We start from the raw sequence: 20,577 nt of genomic DNA on the forward strand, positions 1-20,577 counted from the left end.
GGATTGTTTAATGGTTTCATGACATTTATCTACTACTAAATTTGCCCACAGTAGCTGTTCTATTTCAGGTATCAATAATTTTAAAGATTCAGTACTGTCTTTGATACCCACTGTGCTGTAGGTAATGACTACTAAATTAAGGCACAATAATTCATACTACATAAAGTCACTAATTTAAGCACATAAGAATAATGTTTGTCAGATGTAAAACACCATATGTTGGTATGACTTCCATGACTGCTAGTTCACACAAATAGTTTCTATACTTTGATATTATTAGATCTTTTAAAAACCCTACATTAGCTCATTAGACAGGGCTGTCAAAGTTCATAAACAGTAAAAACACTGGTGGAGATAATAATGATGTTATTAAGGTAGATAATTCATAGATGGGATATTGCTGTATTATTATTATTCCAGCAAAACCTGTTCACAAATGAACAGCTTCTAATTAGATCTATGTTGTAGGCCTTAGGGAGTAATTACATTTAATTTAGATAATAGCCTATAATCTATTGGAAATATGCAGCTTTAATGTCCAAAGTGGGAGGGCAGTAAAAACTATAAGTGAATACAAAGCCTCCTTTCACAGAGGTGATCAAACTGTCAGGATGACAGGCGATGGTGGGAAACAGCGTTTGTTCAGCAGATACACAGATAGATTAATTGTCCCTCTGTGTGTGTGTGTGTGTGTGTGTGTGAGCTGCTTCCTGCTGGTGGAGCATGTAGTAACCTGTGGTCTGTCTGTGCTCACTGGTTAGCTGTCACCATCACGCCTCGCCACATCTAACGCTAGCTAACTCAAGGTGTTAATGCGATGAACCGGGAATTCATTGATCATGGCTAACCTGTGGATTTTGTTAGCCGTCGTGGCTGTCCAAGCTGCCCTGTACAGACCCTGCGAGTGTGAGTAACTTATTGTTTGTTTTGTTTAGAAGAAGCCGAGGGTCCGCTGTCAGCATCAAGGCGAGCGGCAGCAGAGCTGTGTAGCTGCTAGCATTAGCCAGCGTTAGCCGTGTCAGTTAGCCTAGCCCGACGGCAGATTGAGTCGACCCATTTATAGAAAACCAGATCATCCCTCATTTTTAAGCGCATGAATGTTGTTTGGGCACCTTTCATGTAAATGTAATAAAATGTGATGTCCCAGCGTCTTCCTGTTGCTGTCGAGCTAGTTATGCTAGTCCGAAGCAGCCGATAAATCCATTGAGGCAGCATCAACACTTAGCATTGACCGTGATCACTGTGAATTATTGGGATATTAGGAAATAAAAGCTTAACTTTGCCTCTGTGTATTCAACCTGCGGTCTTTGGCGTTTAATTACCTTTCACTGCATCACTGTAATGCTATTCAGACAGCCATCCCATGTAGCTGGGTAGATAATGATACCATGGGGATGTTACAGCATGTGTGAACATTGGAAAGTATCAAATGTTAATGTAGGATGGAGGTGCTCAGGTTACTAGGAGGCTTTCTCCATTGTACTCTTGTGTTTACATCCCGGACAACATATGTGTCAAGATTACACTCCTTTTATAATGTTGTTATTAAGATGGATACTTCATAGATGTTAATATTGTATATTTTTATCAATTATAATATACTGATGGGTGAATAACATCATCATCAGGAGTGGGTGTTATGTACTTCTGTACTGTGAAACTTCCTTATTTGTGTATTTATAGTTCACTTGTTCTTCAACTAGAAAACTGTAAATAGATAGAAATAATTGTGGTGTGGGGATGTGTGTACTCCATATAGAGAGCTGATTATTTTTATGTTGGTTATCACACAAAACTGTTGAGATACAGAGAAACTAAAATAGTAGCCACTATTGATAATTTTCTACCAATAGATGATCACATCGTCGACAAAATAATGTAAGGCAAACAGGAAAGAGTCCCCTTTCCTTTCCCTCTGGAAACATGTTATATTGTGCACATTGAGGTGTTTTCATTCTGTTTCATTTGATGTGTTTTGAAAAGCCACTTAATCCGGCTGTGTTGAGAGTGAAAACAGAAAAACTGTGGCAAAAACATGCCTGAATTCCAGTAGGGATATAAGTGTTGTGTAATTGTTTTCTGCTGTGATTGAAAAGCTTTGTTTTTTTAAGGAAATCATTCAGCTTTTTCTCCTGCCTTTTCTTATGGTGGTCAGTATCTTGGTTGTATTGCTGCATGTATGTTCTAGGGATTTCTATTTCCTATTACTGTTAGTTTGTTTCTCCTTTGTGGTTTAAGCCAAGTGTAGGCTAAACTTGTTTACTGTTAATAGTCGTGGAATTTCAGAAATGTCTTATTTAGTATTCACCTTCCCTATTTTCCTGTGGTTGTTTTGTTCCCCGTATTTGATCACCAGTGTCTACCATGTAGGCGGTGGCATTGTGTGAGTCAGAACCACATAAGATGTAACACATTAACTCTGTATTTCCTCCATTTGCTGTAGATGACACTGAGGTTCAGCTACACGTTTGTGTGTTTTCTGATGAAAACATCCACCAAACAGGTTCTGGCAAGATCATTTTCGTCTGTGAATCCTGTGGGAGCTTTTCTGAATTACTGGAATCTGTGTCTAAGTAACATTGTTCAATTTCACAGAGGAAGCCTCAGTCTCTTGTTAGTGTAATAACAGTCACATCTGGTCATTTAATCTCAACTCCTACATGCTCCCACATTAACTCTCCACCCATCCTCCCAAAGCCCATGTCACCCTTACGCCGGCCCTTCACCTCTAACACTTCCTCTACTTCCTAACCTTGTGAAAATGCATCCACCATCTCTCTGTGCATAAGTTCATCTTTGCAAGACCTATCTGAATCTTTTTTTTCCCTGCTACAAAATATTTCCCCTCAGTTTTGGTAAATAGTCATGAATCTGGTTGCTATTACTGCCCTCTGCAGTTGGTGATGTGTACTGTAATATTCTGTAGCACTCAGAACAAAATAATGTACTTTGTTCATTAGTTGGACAGTGTGCTGGGGTTTTGTTACAATATATTCACAGCCTGTACACACAGTATTTGCTGATAGGTTATTATTTTAAGTCATGCAAATGATTATATTTCACACTGTATCCTGACACTGCCCCCTCTGTCTCCGCAGCTCTTTGGTGTAACTGCACTACAGCCCAGTGTGAGAAGAATGGCTCCCGGTGTGAGACCGATGGGGCCTGCATGGCTTCCACATCTGCCATTGACGGCCAAGAGCAACACATCCGCATCTGCATCACACGGGACAACCTTGTGCCACCTGGACAGCCGTTCTACTGCCTCGGTGCAGAGGGTTTACTCAACATCCACTGCTGCTACACTGACTACTGCAACAGCATTGACCTCAAAGTACCCTCAGGTTAGAACTGTAATGGTACACAGCATACCACCGGATTAGTTCAATTCAGCATCACCAAGTGTTTTTCTACACTTCTTTTATGACTCATGGTTCCTGGAAAAATAACTGTCTCCAATGGTGTTTTGTACAGTATCCTAAAATATTTACACAGCATATGTGAAGAGAAGATCTATTGTTCACAGGGGAAACTGTGGATATTATTCATCATCCCCAGTAACAATAAAAACACAGGTTCATATGATATTTTTGACATTTTAACCCACAGCTCTGCTCAGTCTACAGGCTCACATACTAAACTAAACATCTTAAAATTGGTTCTGAAAGGCTACGATAAATAATAATTGAGTTTTTCTGTCCTCAGCAGGGCTGTTTAGTGATTTTAAAACTACCGCCACCTGAGTAATTCTGGAAACCCCAGCGTTAGTGTGGGTTCAGTCTGAAATGACTGATTCATTTGTCTGATTCATATTTCCAGCTGAAGGGTGGAGTACGGAGTAAATCACAACTCAGCGCAAACGTCTTAAAAACAAAGCACTGCTGAATAATAACGGGAGTGGCCCAGAGAGAATGAACTAATCATCAGAAGTATTAGCGTGCTGCAATTTCAACATGCTGTGTTGATTCTTTTCATAATAAATGCATTTCAATGTTAACATTTGAGATTTATTCTGTCATTGTTCATGAAACAGCTCATATCAGGCACAGAAGTCTATTGTGTCAGATGTTTACACACTGTTTTTATTTCCGACTGCTCTCTCTTCAGTGACAACTCCATCAGGACTGGGAGGAGGCTGGGGGCTGGTAGAACTAGTGGCTGTGATTGCAGGGCCGCTGTTCCTGCTGTGTCTGCTACTGTTGGTGGGTTTGTTCCTGTATCAATACCACCAGAGAGCCTACAACCACAGGCAGAGGCTGGAGGTGGAGGACCCCTCCTGTGACCACCTATACCTGGCTAAAGACAGGACTCTCCAGGACCTCATTTATGATCTGTCCACATCTGGCTCAGGCTCCGGTTAGTGCAGTGCAGCTGCAATAATCTGCAGGCCGACATTAATGTTGTCTGATGTTGTTGTCTACATTTTTAGAAAGGATTTAGATCATAAGGCCGCTAATGACTAGTCTCCATCCTCCTCTTTTCTGTGCAGGTCTGCCTCTGTTTGTCCAGCGCACTGTGGCAAGAACTATTGTCCTGCAGGAGATCATTGGAAAAGGGCGTTTTGGTGAAGTGTGGCGAGGACGTTGGAGAGGTGGCGATGTGGCAGTAAAGATCTTCTCATCTAGAGAAGAGCGCTCCTGGTTCCGCGAGGCTGAAATCTACCAGACTATCATGCTCCGCCATGAGAATATACTGGGCTTTATTGCAGCGGACAACAAAGGTACTTGTACTTGTGACAACATCTTTACTGTTATGGCCAAGTCGTGGATGAATCATTTACTACTTGGCTGGTGTTTTGTGATTTATTTGCTGTGTAATCATTCTTAAGTAAACATTTCTTGAGTATGTCATGTATTTCTCTTTCTCTTGCTCAGACAATGGCACGTGGACCCAGCTTTGGTTGGTGTCAGACTACCATGAGCATGGTTCTCTTTTTGACTACCTGAACCACTACTCTGTTACTACTGAAGTAATGATCAAACTGGCCCTGTCAGCTGCCAGCGGGCTGGCACATCTTCACATGGAGATTCTTGGGACACAAGGTAGATTTTGGTTAAATGTGCATTTATATTTAAACTCTGCTTCACCTTTCCTGGCTTTTATTTAATAAATATGATGGTACAGATGCAATGTGGTTTAGTTTTGAGAGTAGTTCAGTTTTTTTTATTGTCCTTTAGCCACAGTTACAGTAATTTACAGTAATACAGTAACTTTTCTACAAGTCAAGTCCACACTTTTCATTTTCATCTAAACTGAAAATGTATCAGAAAAATACATGGGGAATTTACACTTAAATGTTATGAATTGTTTGTCCAATGATAGTGATGTACAGTATTTAGTATGGCGAAGGGAATGTGTTTCTGGTCTTGTTGCCAGTTTTTCCATTATAATGAACTGTTGTCATACCCTGACAAAGTGTACAGCTGTTCAGCACCAGAAAGTACGGCTGGAACAGAAATTGACATTTAATTAATAAAGGACATATTATTTATTTATTATCTGCTGAATCGGATTAGCTGTCATGGAAAATACAAATGGAGCTGAGGACACCTTGTTGCACAAATGGAGCGTGTTTTTTATTTTTATTAATCAAACTGAGCACAATGTTTAAATTAGCTTGTTAAAGAACAAGTTGAATACAGACATTTACTGTATGTCTTTACAGGAAAGCCAGGCATCGCACACAGAGACCTGAAGTCCAAGAACATCCTTGTGAAGAAGAACTTAAACTGTGCCATTGCTGACCTGGGCTTGGCTGTGCGTCATGACTCTGCCTCAGACACTATCGACATCGCCCCCAATCAGAGGGTGGGCACTAAGAGGTATGTGTGAACACGAACATATCCTGACCTTACACTGACTTTCTCGCTGATATGTATGATATCTTTTAATTTTGTACATGGTTACAACCTTGTTTTTATGTCTCACAGATACATGGCTCCAGAGGTTCTGGATGAGACTATCAACATGAGACACTTTGATTCATTCAAGTGTGCTGATATCTATGCACTGGGGCTGGTCTACTGGGAGATTGCACGTCGGTGTAACAGTGGAGGTCAGACTCATTTTGTTTTCACTCTGGAAATTTGACCAGCTGTGTTTGTTTTTTCTCAGTGGCAACAGCTGGGATCACTGATCTAAACTGAGCTCTGTCCTGTGTGATCAGGTATCCATGAAGAGTATCAGCTGCCCTACTATGACCTGGTACCTTCTGATCCTTCAATAGAGGAGATGAGAAAGGTGGTGTGTGACCAAAAACTGCGACCCAACATCCCTAATTGGTGGCAGAGCTATGAGGTATGAAAAGTCAGGTTGGTGATGGTTAGTATAGTTTAATAAAACCTGGATTTTATCTTTGTAGTTTTGCATATACAGTCACAAGAAAAAGTGAGGGCGCTCACTTTCATTTTCCTGGTTTTCTGCACAAATACCTTATCATAACATCCTAATTCCTAATACACTTTTTTCTTGCTGTTGTTCCAGGCCTTGCGTGTCATGGGTAAAATAATGAGGGAGTGTTGGTATGCTAATGGAGCTGCCCGTTTGACCGCCCTGCGCATCAAAAAGACCCTGTCCCAGCTTAGCATTCAAGAAGACATTAAAGTCTGAGCTGAGTCAGCAGAGCACTGAGAGAGTGCACTGAGCAGGATCCGGCTCCGGACGAGGACGGTGAGACAAAGGAGCCGGGCCTTCTACAAAGTGCACAAACTAGGATGTGACGAAGAGTGGCACTTTGTAAAATATTACTATATAGACACTCCTGCCAGTTTTAAAGCCACCTGATTTCTGACAAACCCTACCTCGCTTACCCAGCCAAACTACCAAGAACACCTTTTCCTGTCTTGTCCTTAGCTACTGCTACCCTACCTGAACGTTTTTATTCCTCTCTACACTCCATACTAACAAGGACCCTTGCATTCCCTGTGCAGTTGTATGCAATCAGTAGCAGGATATGTACAGTAATTAACCAGTGAACATTTTAAAAATCAGTTGCTGATATTTCAAAGTCTTTCTGATCAGTGAATAGTTGAACATTTGCTTTTATCGTCTTTTTAAGGGGGCACGCTGGGGGGGCTGTGATGTTTTTACTCATTTTTACTACATTCTGTTATTTCAGTGACTAGATCTAATATTTAGGTGTTTGTGGGGCTGCTGTGTAAGTTGCCCTGTACCCACATTTAGCACCAAGGCACATCATGAACTGCCCCAATGAGAACAATTCATCTATTTCTGCTACCACACTGTAGTTTAGTTAAATGCTGCTCACCATGTTAAGTGGTTGATAGCAGTTGAGACAATTTATTAAATGCTGGCCTTTGACTTTTGAGTCACTGGAGTATTAGGACACCTTGCAGAAATTATTCAGCCTTTGGACCACTTCCCTGGATCCTTTCCCATAAGCTGTTGTAAACCTCAGGTTTTCTTTATGCTCATCTGTCAACATGGTTTTATTTTCTCAGTTTAAAACCATATAAAGAAATATACACATGTATGAATTATTAAACATAACCTCATTAGGACGGAGGGCTAGACTTGTAGAGCAACAGCTGCCAGTGGCTTAACACTGTGTGTGTCTTGTCCTTGTACTTCTCAGCTGACACACTCGGTGGCTTCAGATCAGGAAGACGCTAATACAAGTGATGTGTCATGGTGTATGTATAGCTTCCTATCCTGAATGCAGCCGCTGCCTCTCATTCAAACCCTTCAGCATAACCTGCCATGAGAGTGGTTAGCTCCAGTCACTCAGATAAATATTTGCAGCAGCCAATATAATTTATACTGTACATCTAATACAAGATGAAAATGTATTGTTCCTTTCACTTTTAAACACACTAACACCAAGAATCTGAAATAGTTTTTAGTTAGTTTTTATGGTCATTTTTATATATTCAATGTTGTTTTCCCCTCAGGGTACATTCTCCCTGGCCAAGTATAAATAACTACTGCACATCAGCTAGCTCTTTAAGGTGACACTTATGTACAGCTACATTTGATTTTATGTTGACATTTAGGTGGTTGAATCTTTTTTATACCGGATTTTTGGTTGGAGGGGGGGGGAGGACTTGAGTCTTGCTGTTTGTAAAGAGCATTATGTACTTTTTGACCTCTGAAGTTAACATTGCTGTATTTGTCAGAAACACTGCTTTTGCTGACTTTTTCTTTTAGCTCTCTACTATAGAGAGAGAGCAAATTTTTGTTTTAACAACATTTCCCCTTTTGGGGCATTGTTCTTACCATGCAATACCTACTCAATGTGCAAATGATATGTGATTTGTTTTGTTTTGTTTTTTCTCTTCAAGCTAACATTGTCAAAATTCAGTCTTCGTTTTTGATGTTTTCAGAAAATAGGTGCACTTTTGTCTTTTGTTGTATGCAAATTCAACAGGTACTGTTTGTGTGTATCATCTTTCCAATGTTATTTATATGTGTATGCTGTTAGTCCCTATGAACGCCATATGTGCACTACTACTGACCTCACAGTGTTCAAACCAAATTGTTCTTAGAATCATCTCCGGTCATGGTCTCCAATGTTTGTTTAAGATCTCACAACTGAAAATGTTTACACAAACCATCCCAATCAGTTGCAGTGCACTCTGGGAGATAAAAAAAAAAAGTCCAAACTATATACTACTAAATGTCTCAGTGCTGTTCTGCAAATGTCTTCAACCAGTTCTATTTGCAGTTTCAGTCGCTCACCCACACTGTATTTCACACTGTATTTTAAGTCTAATGGGGCGTTTGTAGGAAGAGAGAGTCTGATCATGCTGTAGTGTTTTTGACTGGAAATTGAGCGTTCTACTGTTTGATAGGTGGTTGAATGTCAACCATATTTATACACTAAAGGATTATGTATGTCATATTGTCTTCCTCACTATATAAAAAAATCATAATGTATTTAAGGTTTTTAATATCTTGCTCCATGTGTCCATATGGGAGAAGAGAGAGGTGCGAGTGAAAGAAAGAAATACTGCAGGTTGAGACGACTCCCAGTCTCTGTCCAGTTAGGGCTAAGACACAGCTGCATCCATGTAACTTCTAATACAGAGGAATAAATACAATTGTTTTCCTATGTGGTGTTTTTCTTTCATCTAAACCATTGTATTTAAAAATGTATAAACAATACTTTATACATACAATCCAATGTGTTACATTGTATACATACATGTATAAGAAAGGATTCATTTGTAATGGTGAACTCTGGTGAAAATTATCACTACACTCAGCTCCACTTAGAATTTCTGCAATTGTATTTAATTGTATTGTATTTTCGGCTTCACACTTATCAGTACATACTATGACACAGTAAAGTTAGTGACTAGCCCTTTGAATATAGCATTTTGAAACGTATGCACCGGACGGACTTCACACTACAATTTTATAGCTGTATAATAAAATAATAATCCCTGCATTGGATAGATGACATTCCATTGCTTGTTTTGCTGCAGTAGTTATTTAATGTTGGAGTACATAGAACATAGAACAATTTCATTATAACTCTCCAGCTGAAATAATGAATCTTTGTTCCTAACATTATGGAGGCCACTGTGTAACCTCCTAAAAGCAGGGTTTTAATGCTTGCTACCACTTCCCCCAAAGATATGCATGATGTACAAAATGCATGAATCTAAAAAGAATGCAATGAAAAACAAACTTTCAAAGAACATTTATTGCTTGCTTTAAATCATAATCTCAATGCAGGTTATTACAAAACTGTGCAGTCGTACACATTCCATTTTATACATAACAAAATAGGAAGTGTCGCATTTTCTTGGCCTAGCCCCCTTACAAAATGGAAAGGAAATGCTGGTATTCAGTGATTTCAGTAAGAGCCCTAGACACACTGAACAGGAAACAGTGAAACCGACAACTGTTCTCACATTTCCTCACTGACTTTACTGGATATAACCATAAACACACCAATAACAAATAAAACACAAGTTAATAATGCAGATATTAACTTAAACATTCATTTTCAAGGGATGTGCCACTTTTCCCAAGAAGAAAGATGATATTGTGCACAATTAAATGAATTAGTAAATCCTATTATCGATAATTCCAAATCCCGAAACGTGGCTAACAAAAGGTCTGTTCAGTCAAATACTGTATGTTCCCCTCATACAATTAGTGAGACATGAGAACACAGGCAAAATGGGAAATCATAAAACCCACAGTCAAACAGGACACAGCCCAATCAAAAATCATGTCATAACTGACTCATCGATGCTGTTCTATTCCTCTAACACTGGCAACTCGATTCAATTGCTGATAAATTCTGATTTTTTTTGTTCCAGTTTCCTGATAGTAGCCTAATATGTATATATGTATTTTATTCCTGAAGCTAAAACCTGCAAAAGTTGCAGTTTCCTAAAAATTATGTTAAAACATGTCCTTTCAGTTTTAAAAAAAAAAATCCTCCATAACCACATACACATCAATATATCTTTTCAAATGGAATAAGTGTAGCTACTCAACTAAAGAAAACAAAAACGATTCAGATATCAATCCTCCAACTGTACTTAAATTGCCAAGCTAACTGTATAGTAAATAACAAGAAATTTAAGCTGAATAACATAATACTTACAAGTACAAAGAACAGGAGTCAGGGAAATATCTAACTTTCCAGACACACAACACACACTGAAGCTATGATGTTTATAAGGCTGAGGCTCAATGTGCATTTAGATTTCAGCCTTACTGTATAAAGAAAACACAGCTGACAAAAGGCATTACAGGTAGATCTGCTTTCCTTTTGCTGATATAATAATATTTTTTGAGAACATTTTTATCATCAGGAATACCTATTAGTGGTTCTGCTCTACGTATAAAAGCAACAATTGTGAGAGGGATGATGCTCATGCTGTGCAGTTTCTCGTCTGAGCTTTATTTTGCTTTTTCTTGGCTTCCTGGTGACTTGGAATTTGGATCAAGATACAGGAGCTTCTGTACGTCCTGCTGGATTGCTAAAACTTAGTGAGCTTGTGTGATTGTAGGAAATCTGGTTACTTGTCTGCTCCATTTCTCCCTGACTCTGTCCTCCAGTTAAAACAGAGTAGCCTTTGCTTGTGTGCCTTCCTTAAGCTGCCTGTGAACAGAAAAGACAAATCGTCAATCAAAACTATGAACACATTTAAGAACAGATGTCAATTAATATTTGAGTGACAAAAAACTATGCTAACCCTATTTTCCATCAGCAAGTACTAGTGCCTGCAGAATATCTGAAAGGGAGACGATTCCCTCCACCACATCCTGCTCATCCACCACCACCAGCCTGTGCACCTGAAGGACAAAGAGGAAGACTATTAATAACATTTTTATCATAGCAAAGTAGTATGTCTACCACAGCTAAAAGAATGTGTAGCAAAATTAATACACAACAGTGTAGGTATATACACACACGGCAGCTGTGATAGAAAAAAAACATGGGAGCCAGGGGTATTTTATTTCAAAGGACCAAAGACATTAGAATGATTATTGACAGAGACTGTGGAGGCTGTGCAATAGGAGAATGTTGAACAGAGTCCAGTATTATGCAACTGTGATGACACAGTGTTTGTGCACATGCTGTTCTGCTAAAAAACCTCTTTTTCAGCTGACTTAGTCAGATTGAGACTGAGATCCTCTTATCTCCAACACTGAAGAAAAACTCCACTGTAGCCATAAAATACGTGTTTTTTTTCCCAAGTGGTGATAGGTGAGGGGTTTCATGTGTGGAAGAACATTTAAGATGTTGTCTATGAAGATCGTATTTCTTTCCACACTCCAGACAGAATGTTCACAAGCGACAGGGCTAAACCAGTCACAGACAGTACTGGGCGACGCATGACTTTCTATTCTCACCTCAGCCTCCACAAGTCTGTTGATGATGGCCTCCAAGGTCTCATGTCTGTGACATGTCAGCACTCCTTCAAAGTACTGAGAGCGGTGCTGTAAGGCTTTGGTGACAGTCACATCCAGGTTGTTGTACGTCTTCTCTGCTGCCAGGTTCTGTGTAAACACAAGTAAGGCTGAGTACTATGAATGCATTCCCTGTTAATAGTATGTATGAATGTACTGAAGATAAAAATCTTATGAATTAAATGTTGTATGCCTCAGATCAACCTCTGAGGCATTATAGCACTGTTTTATCACATTAAAAAAAAAAAAAAAAAGTGTTGCGTGTGTCAAATAGGCAGATGTTTTTGTTTAAGACATTAAGTGAGGGGACAGAAGAGAACTTACTATAACATCAAATTTGGAGTAAATGTCCACCACTCGACCTGTATGAGATAGAAACATCAGTCTAACTACTACGTTGGTCATTGATGAAAACTCATTCATGAAAACTCAACAAGGATGTCATTTCAACCATCCCACATACCTTTATCGTCCACAACAGGGAGTGCTGAGACTCGTTGCTCAACAAAAATACCCAGTGCCGTGTACAGTGGTGTGTCTGCACGAACTACCGCTATGTTCTTGAATGTTCCGATGTTGAGTTTTTCTAAGGTCAGACGTAAGAACGAGGGTTTTGGCATCTCTGATATCTGAAAACATCAACAAAAGATTGTTCACACTTCCCTAAAACTGTAGAGGAATTGATATTTTCATAAAATAGGCTATATTAGGCCTCTACAGTGTTATTCTCAGACTCACAGACAAAAAGCAATGGCAGCTAATTAAAGTGTTTCATTTAGTAGTATACAAAAAAAGATAGAGAAGAACTTACAAAAAGCTTCAGGAACTTGAGAATCCTCTTGTGTGTGAGAATATAGAGTGTGTTCCCTGTCAGTGGGTCGATTACAGGCAATCTGTGGATCTTGTTTTTCAGCAGAGACGATACTGCATCATATAAACTGATGCAGAGTAAGAGTTAATATGTTTATTAAAAATGCAGCATGTTTTGATACAGCATTGCTGAATATAAAAATTAATACAAGTTTCTAATACTAGTTAATTCTTAGTATCTTGCCAGTAAAGTGAATAAATAAGCACCAACAAAACCTCAAATATCCTAGTAACATAATTTAGACACAGTTTTGAAACAGAAATGTTGATAAATTAAGTTTGTATTAAGTGTGCAAAAGCTTGCTAATAGATAATTTTTAGGTAGAGTTGGCTTGTATTGCATGTGTTTACGAAGACTATGGCCAAAAAAATCTCACCTTGCATTGGGAGATATGCACACCAAGGGCTTGAAAGAGTCTTGAAGGTACACCTCTATTGCAAACAAGAACAGATAATATACATGTAGTTTACTTTTAACTTTACTTTTAAACTTACCAAAGTAATGACAAGAAATATAAACATATCCTTAAATATCCTCACCTCTCCATGTTTCAATTTTGTGTTCTTCCAACTCATATATCTGAACCTGACATTTTACAAAAAAAAGAAAGGGTTGACTTAAAAAAAATAAAAAATAAATAAATGAACCAAGACCAGCTCTGGATACAGAGGGAAAAGCAGGCATAGACACAGAGCAACACGATAGTTACAACACCACATGGAAAACAACCTTGAAGTTCAAGTTTAAGATGTATGTTATATTATAATCATAAAATAAGGGACAGTAACCACCTTACCAATGGAGATTTGTAATAACGATGGAGAATGTTAATGAAGTCTGTGATGGTCAGCATACCTGAAGAAATGAAAAGCATTTAGTTAGTCCATTATTTAACATCTTACTCAGAAACAGAGTCAAAAGAAAGTATCTTACCAACAAAGCACTGCTTCTTACTGTCCCATAAAGGTGCAGCTCTTACTCCATTTGATACAAGAGCAAAAAATGCCTTTTTCACCTAGAAAAATAAATTACCATATCAAAGGTTTCAGTCTATGTTAGCTAATGAGAGATATATTATGTTGTTTTGCTGTTTAAACTTTTTGTTTTACCTGAAGTGATGTATCAAACACAACCAATTTGGAGCTGGTAGGTACAAGGTCATAACACCTATGCGATTTCATAAACCTGGTGTACACATTGTGATCTGGGTCTGAAGGAAGAAAGGAGAACAGGAGAGAGGAAGGAGAAACCGAGACACTGCTATTATAATATTATAATTATTATTATTCACCATTTTTTAAACATCACTGCTACTTTGTTCTCATGAGATTTATACATGCCCCCTACCCTCTATGACTGGATCCTTTTTGCCCTCAAAATCATCAATAGTTACTGGAATCTGAAAGAAAACATACAGGTCAATTTTGAAACGAATGTAAAATAGGATAAGCTGTGACTTTACACAAAAAGTATGTTATACAAATGCATTTCTTTAATTTGAACGAAATAAAATATGGTTAAATGATCCAGAGTCATCAGTGGTAAACACTGACGAACCCACCAAATGAGACTGTGGGCATAAATTTGTATGAGATGAGACATAACTTGACTTGGGTAACATCAAGTAGTTATGATACAGTTAAAATTAGGATTGGCTGGGTTTAGGTAATATTATAACAGTGAAGAAAGTGAAAATGGAGTACATGAACTCAAATACTGTACTTAAGTGCAGTTCCAAAATATGTGTAGTTTATACTGGTGTATACTTTTACTCCACTGCCTCTCAAGAGCAAACATACTTAACAGACAGGTTGAGTTACTCGTTAGGACGCAGAATAGGATAATTATTACAATCAAACAAATTAATGATGATCTATGTTTACAAATCAGGCTAGTCATCAAAATATAGTGTTCAACAATAACCGTTACCATTATGTTTATATCAACTATTTCGCCGTTTAATAAACACAGAATTATAATCCAATACTAAAATATACTAAAAGAAAGTTCATACTCGATAATAATATTATACTTTTACATTTAATTACTTTTAATTAACTAATTATTTCTACAGTGTGGTTTCTGGTAACAGTCACAGTTACTTACAGTAAGTTATATAAAATATCTGAGTGATTCTTAGTCTTTGTTGGAGTATAACACACTATAAGATAGTTTAACATCATCAGCTGTAGACTGTCTCCTTGCTGCAGACACGTAACTTATTAGCTAGTTGAACACCAACACGATTTAAGACATCTGCTTGCTCCAGTTATAGTTGAAAGGTTACCAATTATAGCTAGCTTAAGGCTAACTAATGTAGGTTGTCTCCGTAATAATAGGCTCCTTATCGAAGGGTGATTGTTGTTGCACGATAAAAACATTATAACGGTACAAAACCTTAAGAGCACAGTAAACATCAGTAAACCAAATATTAGCACTGTTAGCCAGCGTCACAGTGTGTTGACAGGACCGAGCCAGCCGAGGTGACTTTTCATTTCACCTCAACAGAACTATTTGGATTTACTCATTTATTTAGCACACTTACTTTAGTAATGTACATTAAATTGCGTATAAATTCTCGCCTGGCAAAATGTTTTTTTCTGGCAGTTCAACAATGTTTCTAAGAAGCTAGCTAGCCCCAGACGTAGCGTTACTTCACCGTCAACTAACTACAGTTAACGTTAGTTGGTTAGCTAGTTAGCCGCCACAGTTAGCACGCTTCGGTGTGTGTCGGTAAGCTAGTAAACACAGGTAGAACAAAATGTCTGTGAAGAGTCTCAGTCGTCCAGGTTCTAGTTTTGCCTAAATTGCTGTTTAATATCAACTACACTTGTTTTAAATTCTTGAAGACGTTTCGGCTCCAGACACGTCTTCAAGAACTTATAACAAGTCTAATAGGAGGACTAGGATGGGGATAGGTAGAAGAAGTTAGTTAGAAAGCTACCGAAGCTTTCCAAGTAAGGTTAGCTAGGTAACTCACACACTCCATGGTCCATCCGTCGTAGCACCTCTCTGTGGCCCGGTTCGTTCACACCTGGCCGGATATCAGCACACAGACCTTCCGCTACAACTCGCTGCTGGATGTCGCTACCGTACTGCATGTTGTATTAGCGCACCACAATGTACGGTCAAATGAGATCACAACCATCCTCATGTAGAAAACATCAAGATCAAGAAAAACAACCATCTGCTGTACAGTCACTGGATGCTGTGCTGGATTATACTAATACACAACGCAACTAAAATCAGCACCACACATGAAATGAGTAACAGATTTATTTATGTACAAAACTGTTTACAGCAAGATTTCTGAATTAACTTTGACCCACAAGGGAATATTGGTGTTCAGGTGCACAACACCACCTGCATCCATGGTGTCAAGTCAACAGAAGAAAAACAAAACCCTTTAAGAGCACCTTGAGTGATGAAGGGAAGCAGATGAGAGAGTTTGAATTACTGTAAGGCACAAGACACAAAATCACCAGCTTCTGGTAAACCATCATCAACCAACTACTTACTCAGAAAAGCACTTGATAAAGAAGTTACAATTACCCACTACAGGTACAACATCGGGATTATGGAGAGAAAAAATCCAGTCTTTTTTTTGTTTGTTTTAAAGGCAACACTAGCTAAGAAAAAATTAGTCATTAAGGATATCAAGCATCTGACAGTGATCATGCAAATACAGAATATGAATTAAAGAGGCAGAATGCTATTTCGACTTGGTTTTTATCAAGCCTAAATGAAAAGCAAATCAAAACCATAAGTTCAGAAATTACTAGGATAACTCCAATTAAATGGTCTTACACAGTTATAAAATCTAATTAAAATTTGTAACCCAATATTTAGAATCATAATGCACATAGGTATACACTCGACTTAGCATACTGCAGTGAGAGCAAACCTGCATAATTCAAGATATAACCGACGGTACCAAACGAATTTCTAATATTCTATTTATATTGTATAAAAAGGTCATATCTGGTAAATATCAAAGATCTACTCAAGTCTATACTAAATGTCTTTGAGGGTTGTCCATAAGTAACTTTATTACAGTCAATAAGCAGAAATTAAACTGTAGAAACAATGGAAGAGGAGGTCTATCAGCTTAGCAGAAGAGGTTAAAATGTGAGTTGTTATACACAAAGACTCCTCCATCATGCACAGTTCATTGGTGAAAGGTACCTGAAGATGAGTTGATAAAATTACAGTGAGAACTGCGACACCACAGTGAAATCTCACCCCAGGCTGTTCAAGGAAATCCACCATTTGTAAGAAGTGACATTTTAACACCACATTTAAAGCAATGTGAACTCCAACTCTGCATCACTGTCAAAAAGACCTGTTGAAATATTAGATCAGTCCTTAAAAAGGTTCTTAAGGTTCTCCCACTGTACATTAACTTCACTACTCACAGTTATGAGATACAATAATGGTGTGTCAAGCATCAGATTTACAGTTATTACGCTAAAGAAAAGATTTGATGCAATTCATTGGAAATAATGTGTCAACTTTTGTTGTCTGAGCATTTGGATGAATTCAAAATCGAGATTTAGTTTACTCATCGACTCCATTTCAATATTTAGGGAATATGTTCACTGAAGGTGTTCTTTGTCCAAAACAAAGATTAATCTTGCTGTTAGAAATTCCTTCCTGTGGTTATGAGTGTATCAACTGTCTGGGCAGTTGCCTTGCTATGTAAATCAATCTGGTATCACAACAGAGTTTCACTGCAGTGTCTTGGGGTTGGTGAGGTCACGATTGGCAAGCTGGTGAAGTTGTGCCTCTTGTCTTCAGCAAATGAGCTTACTGATGTCCTGGATATACTTTTACATCACAGCACACTTCTTCTCCTCTGGGGCTGCATTTCCATCAGCCTTCTCCATCTCCAAAATGATCCGCTTGAAAACCTCCACAGCAGTCTGCATTGAAAGAGTTTTGTCAGCAATTTTGTTAGAAATGAAAAGTAGATTGCACAAAAAGGGTTTTATATTTAAAAACAGACATCTAACATTACCTCGTTCTCCTTGGCTGAGGACTCCATGAATGCAGCACCCCAAGAATCAGCAAGTTTCTTTCCCTCCTCTGGCTTGATAACCCTGTGAAAAATTAAATGGAAACTATATGTTACACACACTGACCTTGCACTCTTTTCAAGCAATGTTTGGTGACTAAACTGTTGACTGAGAAAAGCCAAGTACTATGTGGTATTATTTTTAAGATAAGACAGGCAATATTCCTGTTACTGTCAACAAAATCACAGAGGAGACCAAAACAAGCTATCATTTAACTGCCAAAACTACATAGAGTTGGAGCGGTGGTGTTTATTTAAAAGTAAAATGTTTGACAGTATTATTGCCAACATACAGTGTACAGTTTATATTAGAGACTTGCAATCACTGTACCTTTCCAAGTGAAGATCTTTTTTGTTCCCTACAAGAACAGTTGGGACCCTAAGAAGAAAATATTGAGGTTGAGAAAAGAATCATTTGAAAAAACAAAAAGACAAACATAGAAGTAATGATTTAGTTATAAAGATCCAACTAAACTTACTGAATCTTCCCAACCATGTCTAGCAGCTTGTCGTGTAGAACCTGCACAACTTCAAAACTGAATAAGGAGACATTAGAGAGTTTTTAAAATAGAAGTAATCTAGAAATGTAGAAGTAATCACTTTGTACCTCTAAGCTGTAGTTTACTTCCTAAAAACTACAATAGACTAAATAGAATGCTTCAGCATATTTACAGTTGAATAATAAAATACAGACTGTGCTGGTATGCATGACTAAAGGTTTAACCACTGAATCTCTGTTGTTTAGGGTTAATATATAAATGTTAAATCTGTGTGTTACAAAACACAAAACTGCAGTTAACGATCAGACATGTAGAGCATTGTCTACTAAACACACAGTGTATGGAGGCTTTTACGAGGGAGTCCAACAATAATCATACAGATGAATAAACACAAGCGTACACTCACCTTTTCATGGAAGTCACTGAATAGACAAGGACATAGCCATGGATGTCCATTGAGTGGGATTGTGGAAAAATTGAGTACTCATCCTATAGACAAAAGAGATGTATTGCATTCTCATTTAGTATGACTACAACAGACAATCTGACACAGTGACGCATGAATACAAAGCATTATACCAATAATGCCCAGGGCTAAATATTTGGATTTAACGGCCCAAAAGCTTTTATTTAAAGAATTGTGCTTTTATGAGTTATGATGGTGCATAGTGAACTTACTTGTCCAGCTGTATCAACCAGCTGAAGATTAAAATCTTGACCATTCACACTGACCATTTTGTTAAAGGCTGGGAAAAGAGATTAACAGGTTTAAAAAATATTTACATTAAGCAAAAACATTTTTTATTTGATTGACCTCAAATATATTTTAAAGACGTAAATAACACTTACTGTTTTCAATGGTAGGGTCATAGGAGTCAACGAACTGTCCTTCCACAAACTGTATTGTAAGCGACGACTTTCCTGTGCAGGGCAAATGAACACAACAACAGATGAATTATCACTATATTAATACTTATTTTTTCCTCAATTACATCACAAAATGTCATATTTGTAAAACACAAATACTTTAACGGTGAACTTTAAAGTTTGATGTAGAACTTCAACTTCATATGTTCACAAATCTGACACTATAGTATAAAAGTATAGAGTATAAAAATAAGTTCTTTTCTTAACAGTAATTCAAATTGACTACCCTACCTAACAACTCTGCATGCATTTCGATTATTTACACATCTGAACAGAACAAAGTACGTTTACAGTTTCAATATAACTGGGTCTCAGAAACCGGTACGACAGTATATTCAAACCAGTGGTATTGAATATGTAGAACGTAAAATAAGAGCTTCATGCTCATGTCCTTAAACTGTGGATATTAAACGATGGTTACACTCCACATGTTGCACTACAAGTTCAGACACACGCTTCACTTGGCTCTCCCCAAGAAGCTAACTTTATTCTGAATACCCTGCAAGTATTAAACAGATCAACACATTTCTACAATCCCGCAGCACGACACGATTGGTTTTAGTGCGTTTTAAGCGTACAGCAAACAAAGGTAACACACAGAAACGTGAACAAAGGTAAGCTGGGGTATTTGGGAGAGACTCGGATACCCTCAGGAGGAAAACAAAGCCTGGACGTTAGCCTGTTAGCTAGCTAGCTGACTCACATTAGCTGTGCACGAGCTCGTGTGTTTACTCACCTACAGACCTGTAACCTAAAACGGCAATCTTTCGATATTTTGGTTGAGGCATTGTGGTGAAAACGGCGTTGAATCAATTGAGATAACGTGGTACGCCACCTGGTTTTACTATCTAAACCAACTTTTATCCCCACATTCGTCTCCCGTCACGTGACAACAACAAACTTTTCGGAGCCGCCGCTCGAGCTCTGCGCTGGGCCTCGATACACAACTTCAAAAGTTCAACTAGAACAAGTACAACCTGTAGTTTGGATCGAAAAACGCTCTCCTGCTATGCCCGATACAGTAATCAATGTCGATCGATAGCTAGAAATGAAACGGCGAAAGTCTCGTTTGGAGTGAAACTGGAAACGACCAAAAAAAAAAAAAAAAACGACAACGCGGTTACGACTCGCAAGTCAAAGTGACGGAAATCGTCATTGTGTAAGTACAACGTCGTAAAAGCAGCGGGCACGTCAGCCCCGACACGGACGAGCGTCCCGGCCGAGAGACGGCAGCAGAGGTCGCTGTTCGTGTCTGACTACCACACAGGTACAGTCCTGCAAATCAACAAGTGTGGCTGAGAATCATTTGA

The 20,577-nt window shown here is 38.3% G+C and overlaps 3 protein-coding genes across 3 annotated transcripts; 1 reads left to right on the forward strand and 2 right to left on the reverse strand.

Annotated features, from left to right (window-relative positions):
- The first annotated feature begins 746 nt into the window (after positions 1 to 746).
- Positions 747 to 9,068, forward strand: LOC113153773 (activin receptor type-1B-like). Its single transcript, XM_026347557.1, has 9 exons — positions 747 to 906; positions 3,099 to 3,344; positions 4,108 to 4,356; positions 4,490 to 4,720; positions 4,875 to 5,042; positions 5,666 to 5,822; positions 5,931 to 6,055; positions 6,167 to 6,297; positions 6,484 to 9,068. Exons 1-9 carry the CDS (start codon positions 840 to 842, stop codon positions 6,607 to 6,609), a joined length of 1,500 nt encoding a protein of 499 aa, XP_026203342.1. The 5' UTR covers positions 747 to 839; the 3' UTR covers positions 6,610 to 9,068.
- A 581-nt stretch (positions 9,069 to 9,649) lies between these two features.
- prkag1 (protein kinase, AMP-activated, gamma 1 non-catalytic subunit) lies at positions 9,650 to 15,856 on the reverse strand. The gene is made up of 13 exons (XM_026347558.1): positions 15,747 to 15,856; positions 14,114 to 14,165; positions 13,876 to 13,976; positions 13,700 to 13,781; positions 13,563 to 13,621; positions 13,306 to 13,351; positions 13,143 to 13,197; positions 12,707 to 12,833; positions 12,359 to 12,524; positions 12,220 to 12,257; positions 11,839 to 11,985; positions 11,178 to 11,277; positions 9,650 to 11,083 (listed from the first exon to the last, which is right to left on the reverse strand). Exons 1-12 carry the CDS (start codon positions 15,753 to 15,755, stop codon positions 11,179 to 11,181), a joined length of 981 nt encoding a protein of 326 aa, XP_026203343.1. The 5' UTR covers positions 15,756 to 15,856; the 3' UTR covers positions 9,650 to 11,083; position 11,178.
- A 925-nt stretch (positions 15,857 to 16,781) lies between these two features.
- rhebl1 (Ras homolog, mTORC1 binding like 1) lies at positions 16,782 to 20,420 on the reverse strand. Its single transcript, XM_026349622.1, has 8 exons — positions 20,004 to 20,420; positions 19,190 to 19,261; positions 19,019 to 19,086; positions 18,747 to 18,829; positions 18,320 to 18,376; positions 18,172 to 18,219; positions 17,784 to 17,865; positions 16,782 to 17,688 (listed from the first exon to the last, which is right to left on the reverse strand). The coding sequence occupies exons 1-8, from the start codon at positions 20,053 to 20,055 to the stop codon at positions 17,596 to 17,598; spliced, it is 555 nt and encodes a 184-aa protein (XP_026205407.1). The 5' UTR covers positions 20,056 to 20,420; the 3' UTR covers positions 16,782 to 17,595.
- Positions 20,421 to 20,577: the final 157 nt, after the last annotated feature.

Source organism: Anabas testudineus, chromosome 5 (assembly GCF_900324465.2).
Source record: "Anabas testudineus chromosome 5, fAnaTes1.2, whole genome shotgun sequence".
Lineage (NCBI taxonomy): Eukaryota > Metazoa > Chordata > Actinopteri > Anabantiformes > Anabantidae > Anabas > Anabas testudineus.